At 38.3% G+C, this 6868-nt stretch overlaps 1 protein-coding gene across 1 annotated transcript in view; it reads left to right on the top strand.

Moving 5' to 3' along the window:
* Positions 1–5759, top strand: part of IL33 (interleukin 33) — a 42984-nt gene extending 37225 nt beyond the window's left edge. The window contains exons 6-9 of the mRNA XM_012647391.1: positions 931–1056; positions 1981–2031; positions 2878–2969; positions 4947–5759. Of these exons, the coding sequence (XP_012502845.1) occupies positions 931–1056; positions 1981–2031; positions 2878–2969; positions 4947–5147 (470 nt within the window). The 3' untranslated portion in view covers positions 5148–5759. The remainder of the gene's footprint in view (positions 1–930; positions 1057–1980; positions 2032–2877; positions 2970–4946) is intronic.
* Positions 5760–6868: the final 1109 nt, after the last annotated feature.

Below are 6868 nucleotides of genomic sequence, written 5' to 3'. Positions count from 1 at the left end.
AGGCAGTAGGATCGCTTGAGCCCAGGAGTTTGAGGTTGCTGTGAGCTAGGCTGACGCCACGGCACTCACTCTAGCCAGGGCAACACAGTGAGACTGTTTCAAAAAAAAAAAAAAGAAGTGAAGAGAGAGTCACTAAGAAAACATAACCAGGAAATTGCATGTTGCCATTTCAAGCATTATTCCTGATATAAATTCCCAGAAGTAATACTGAAGTTCCTCATTAAGTATTTCTAAATCATTTACTTTGAATTCCATATACAAATTCAATTTAACATTCTCCTTAATATTTTGTATATTATTTTTTCTTAGCATAATTCTATAATCATAAAGAAAATATGATTTTTTTCCAGGCCCCATATAGGTAGTCCTTAAATCTGCTCCAGATTACCTCATCAGGCTGTAAAAATATTATCATTTTCTACATGTGCTGTGACATTTTAAGAAAAGTTGGGAGCAGTGCACTAAGTGTCCCTGTTATTTAGGCAGAGGATAGAGGAAGGCTCACACCTACATTCCTCAGGACTGTTGGAAATCTGAGTGATGCCGCACCTTGTAGAAGGACATTTATTTATCCATGCCTATCAAAATACAGTCCCTTCTTTCCCACAGTCCCCAGATCACAGGGAGTCAGGAAGTGGAGGTTTCCTCAGGCAATGTCTACCACTTTCCATCTTCTTCCTCTCCCCCAAACCTTCCCATAGAACACTACATGGCCTTCCAGGGCCTTTGTGCAGGGGACTAGCACCTTTAATCCCACTCAGGTGTCACACCTCAGCCTTTGAGCCATGTGAAGCTTGTGCCGAAGACTCTTATCTGTACAACAGTGACAAAGTGCAGCTTAAATTGTAAAAAAAAATCCTTTGAGAAAGCATTTTTTTCCAAAAGTTGCCAAAAGAATCATTCCTGACAATAATTTTTTTGTGATGACAGGACTTTCACCTATTACAGAATCTTTTGCTTCCCTAAGCACATACAATGATCAATCCGTTACTTTTGTTTTGGAGGATGGAAGTTATGAGATCTATATTGAAGACTTGAAAAAAGATCAAGAGAAAGGTAGAATATTTCCTTTTGTCTATAATGATATAACGATGACTAGTATTTTTACTTTAAATCTACCAAACAATAAACAATGGATTAATTTAGACATGGCAAACAGATCATGCTAACTCCAAGGCCTTGATGGTAGATGACTGAACATCACTATGTTGAGAAGGATTCATAAGCATAGTCAGGGTTCATCAGAGAAGAATGCTGATATTGAGAAGTGGTATCTATTGTGAGGGGTGGAAGGAGGGACCATATGTAAATTACCCATTATCTGTAAATTACGCACTGATCTCTCCAGCCTTATCAATATCACCAAAGTACAACCTTCAATAAAAGAATATGTCAATGCTGGCCGGGCGTGGTGGCTCACACCTGTAATCCTAGCACTCTGGGAGGCTGAGGCGGGAGCATTGTTTGAGCTCAGGAGTTCGAGACCAGCCTGAGCAAGAGCGAGACTCCGTCTCTACTAAAAATAGAAGGAAATTAATCGGACAACTAAAAATATATAGAAAAAATTAGCCGGGCATGGTGGTGCATGCCTGTAGTCCCAGCTACTTGGGAGGCTGAGGCAGAAGGATCGCTTGAGCCCAGGAGTTTGAGGTTGCTGTGAGCTAGGATGACGCCACGGCACTCTAGCCCGGGCAACACAGTGAGACTCTGTCTCAAAAAAACAAACAAACAAACAAAAAAAAAAACATTCCAAGAATATATCAATGCTATGAACAATATTTTAAATATTATAACAACTGTGTTAAAGAATTCACTAGAGTATGTTCACACATTTGAGACTTTTCTCAAAACACAGAAGTTTTGCTTTTATTGATATATAATAAAAGGGGAGGATGTTTTCTAATGTTATATGTATGTTGGAATTGAAAACTTTTGATAAAATTATATTTCACCAAAGGAATTTTATATATTATCTTTCAGATAAGGTGTTACTGCGTTACTACGAGTCTCAGTGCTCCTCAAGTGAATCAGGTAGTTTGGAGGACTGGGTAGCTGTGGGGCTTGAATTCTTAAATTTGGGGTAAAGATAAATCCAAAATCCTCCACAGGAAAAGACGACAGTCTCCGAAGATTCTCTCCAATCCAAGCTCATGGTAAATCGTAGATTCTTAGAGAGTTTACTCCATTCCATCCATTTTACAGTTTAATAGTTAGGATAAAGGTTTGGCTACATTTAATAGAGATCTAAAATAATAGTAGCTTAATCTAAATAAACTTTATTTCTGTCTTTTCCAGGGCTGAAACAACAGTTCTGCTTAACAGGTTGTCCAGGAACCTAGCTTCCATCTTGTGGCTCTGCCACCATGCATGGTTCAAGATTACTTGCTACCATGACCATGTCCAATCAGCAGAACAGAGATAGATAGAAGCATACATTCTCTTTCCCCTTAAGGGCATAACCTGGAAGCTGTACCTCACACTTCCTCTCACCTCCCATGGTCAGAACATAGTCCTGTTGCTGTACGTAGCCATAAGAAGCCAGGCTGGGAAATGTTCTATTATATTACAAGGAGAGGAGTTGGGGGACAACTGTCAGTGGCTTTACATGCAGACAGGGACGCTGATGTCCAGAGAAGTGCCTGTTAGAGTCACAGTTCTCCAATTAGAAAGCGTATAAGAAAACTAACTTATCTCCAATTGAGAAGTACCCTCTACTTATCCAATGACACTTTGGTTTCATTTGAGTACAAATATTTCCAAGACACCTTTTGGTGAATGAAATAGTTATTTTAGACTCTTTTCTTGGGTGTTAAATTCATTTAAACAAAGATGAGTTACAATTCTTAACTCTATCATTTGCAATTTCTTAATTGTAAGGTGACAGTGTCGATGGTAAGATGTTAATGGTAAACCTGGGTACCACGAAAGACCATTGGCTGCATGCCAACAAGAAGGAGCACTCTGTGGAGGTAACAGAAATATGATTCTATACTGTCATGATTGACTCCACTCATTTGTGTAGATTTGGGCGTTGGGTATTTTGTAGGACTTTGTGCTATTGTACATGAAACACAATCAGATACTATTAATGACTTGCTTCTGGAATAGGGAGGGAAATGGCATGTATGGCCTTGCTACTGAAAATCTGGTCTCTACCAGCAGCACTACATCACCTGGGAGCTTGTTAGAAATGTAGAATTTCAGGCTCCTCCAGAATAGAATCAGAATCAGCATTTTAACGAATCTCTAGGAGATTCATACATACATTCTATATAGCACTGCTATACAGAACCTCAAATCTTCTCTATTTGGCTTTAGGAACTACTAGGAAGTGTTTCTTTGTATAATATAATTTTCTTAAGCAAATGCAAAAATAATTTCACACTCTGAGCCTGCTTAAGGGAGGGTCATAAACATTTCCATTTGCCAAGATTTACAAATAGCCTAACAATCTATATTCCAATCATAGGATTCTGATCATGGCATATTCTTCGTTAGTAAATAGTATTATTATATTGGTCACAATGAATAATTATAAATATCTTGAGGAACAAACAAGCCAAAGGTAGAGACAAGAAAGAAAACAGGAGAGTATAATATAGAACAGTGGTCCCCAACCTTTTTGGCACCAGGGACTGGTTTCATCAAGACAATTTTTCCACAGACGAGGGGGTGGGAGTCTGGGGGTGGGGCGGTGCAGAGCTCAAGCAGTGATGTGAGCGATGGGGAAGGGAGCAGCTGTAAATACAGATGAAGCCTTCACTTGCTTGCCCCACCCCTCCACCCTACTTACCTCCTGCTGTGCAGCCCTAGTTCCTAAGTTTCACAGAAGACAATTTTTCCATGGACAGGGGTAGGGGAGCGGGGGTCAGCAGAGCTCTGGCCAGTCCCTAACAGGCCGCAGACCAGTGTAGTTCTGTGGCCCAGGGATTGGAGACCACAGTTACAGAAGAAAAATTATATAAATACAAGGCCAGACACAGTAGCTCCTGCCTGTAATTCTAACACTTTGGGAGGCTGAGGTGGGAGGATGACTTAAGGTCAGGAGTTTGAGAACAGCCTGAGCAAGAGTGAGACCCCATCTCTACAAAAAATAGAAAAATCATCTAGGTGTGGTAGTCGCACCTGTAGTCTCAGCTACTTGGGATACTGAGGCAGGAGGACCTTTTGAGCCCAGAAGTTTGAGGTTGCAGTGAGCTGTGATGATGCCAATGCACTTTAGCCCAGGTGACAGAGAAAGACCCTGTCTCAAAAAAAATTATATAAATACAAAAAATTATATAGCTAACTTAACACAGCCATGTAAGGCATTATTAACATAAACAATGGATGGTAACCAGCATCTTCCTTAACAAAATGCTACAAAGTGTATATAACAGAGTGTTTGGCATGTATAACTACTCAATAATAAAATCTGACTCATACTTAGCTTTATTATATAACAAGTGCTGTGCTAAATGTTTTACAAATACTATGGAGTTATTGTATTGGTCAGCTCTTGTGGTGTAAAAAACCATCCCCAAAACTTAGTTGCTCAAAATAATAATCATTATTCATATGTCCGTAAGTACATTGGGGATTGACTGATCTAGAAAACTAGCTAGACTGAAAAATTGAGGCTGAGGCTTGCGAGGTAAAGCAACATGCCCAAGATAGTACATGTCAAAAGAGGCTACAAATCCAGAACTGCTGCATGCAGATCTGGTCATTCTAAGCCATACTGCCTCTCTAAGTATTGACTATCAGTGAATCAAATCAAATCCACCCTTCGCCCCTTTGGCCCCCTATTCACTTCTTCCTCCCTCCCCTCCCCTACTCACTAAACACACTTGCTAGAGATTACAACTCAAAAATAATTATTCCCCTTTAGTTTCTAACACAGGGTGGTAAAGTTGACTCTGAACTTCCCATTCACCTACTGATTGTGTTCTTTCTTGTTTCCTCAGCTCCATAAAACTGAAAAATCATTGCCCGAGCAGGCCTTCTTTGTCCTTCATAAGAAGCCCTTCAAATGTGTTTCATTTGAATGTAAGAACGATCCTGGAACGTTTATAGGTGTAAAGAATAATCAACTTGCTCTAATTAAAGTAGACCGTTCTGAGAGTTTGAGCAGTGAGAATATCATGTTTAAACTCTCTAAAACTTAATGTGATGGAAAGCTGTGGGTCTTGGATTGGGTAGCCCAAACGCCACCCACTGGAGAAGGAACGGGAGATAAAGAAAGAGATGCGCAACATGCAAGGGAAATGGAGAGTGCTTAGCATGCTGTGGAATGTTTTCCTGCTTATGTAAAAATATTTTTTTCTTGTCCTTCAGTTCTGTTTTGTATCTCCCTCTGTATAACTGCATACTCACACGAGCATCAGTGTATTAAATAGAGTATTGGTAAAGAAACTGCCAACGTACTACAGAGATACAAGCCTAACTTTTACTTTTTTCTACCGTCAGCCCAGAAAGAATTTCACATTTAGAGCTGAGACCTCTGGGGAGAGTAAGGGCAACAGATCAAGTCTCTCTATAGACAGGGATCCATTTTAAAGAGCTACACAGAAAAATAATTTTCCCTGATTCCAAACAATAGCTCAAACACTAGACCTGCTAGTAAAGGGAAGACCAGATGCTACATAGGTTGACCATTTCTCAACTGGAATAAAACACCAAGTTTGTTTGTAAGATGCCCTAGGCAACACTCAGATCAGCTCTCTTACTGTAAGGGGTTATGGAACTTTAAATGCCTAAATGGCTAGCCAGATAATATAAATGTGTGAAAAAGCAACAATAGAAAAATTAAGAAAAATAAATCCAGTATTTGTAAAGTAAATAATTTCACTACTAATTCTTTCATTTTTAAAATTCTGGTTTTTACATACTGAGTTTAGTTTAAGCAAGGCTTTCTTACATTATGAAGTAAAATAAATTTTAATTCAGACATAACATTTTATTTATTGAAAATATCTAACAAATTCAAACATTTAAAAAAAAATACTGAGCTACAACATATTTTAGGGCACCCAAGTACCATGGAATCCAAGTACCACAGTGAGACCAGAAGTTCTCTAACCTACTAGAGCCTAGATGAGATACAGAATATTAAAATTTCACTGACTGTCCCTCATGTTTGTGGCATACTATCTCTTCTGACCCTCTGTGTCTTTTGATGTACTCATTGTCACCTTGGACAAAGTTTCTTCTAATTCTTTCTTCCCATGTACATAAGTCTTTTCATTGTCCAGCTTCCTGAAGCCCCTGCTTACTGTGGAATATTCATTTCACTTCTGTCTCTTTTCCATTTCTTTTGACTAAGCGTGTCCTTGATATAGGCTTTGCCCCTCCTGAGCTTTATTCCTGTATCATCTAACCTTTGGATGCCAACACCTTTATTCTGCTTCGTCTATCTGATGTTGTAGAATTTTAGATAAATACATTAATGGGAATATTTTCTGTTGAACATCTTTGTGTTTTACTGTTATTAAAGGTAGTAAAATTTATACTCAACCATATAATAACATTTTTTAACTACTAAAGGAATATTTCTTGCTTATTTTAAAGTCTTAACAATTTCTACTATAGTTTTTCTTAGACTTAACACTTATAATAAATGGTAAACATAATAACAGAATACTTATGAAATATGGCCTTTTCCGAAAGTGTGGGCTTTTTAGTTTTTAATTTGAGACCTACTGGATACAATTGCTGGTAGAATATAAGATAAAAGAGACTAAGAGTTACTGTACAAGGGTATTACAATTGTAAAACAATGTATCTTTTTTTCATTACTTTGCCAATAGTTTAACCAAAGAGACAAAAATAAAAGCAGCATCTATATCACCCCTTCTGAAAAAAAACTATTTACCATGTGTATCTGTAT

The sequence above is a fragment of the Propithecus coquereli genome, unplaced genomic scaffold, assembly GCF_000956105.1.
Source record: "Propithecus coquereli isolate 6110/MARCELLA unplaced genomic scaffold, Pcoq_1.0 Scaffold267, whole genome shotgun sequence".
NCBI classification, from domain to species: Eukaryota; Metazoa; Chordata; class Mammalia; order Primates; family Indriidae; genus Propithecus; species Propithecus coquereli.
Note: the sequence above shows the minus strand (reverse complement) of the source record. Positions and strands in the feature narration are given on the sequence as shown.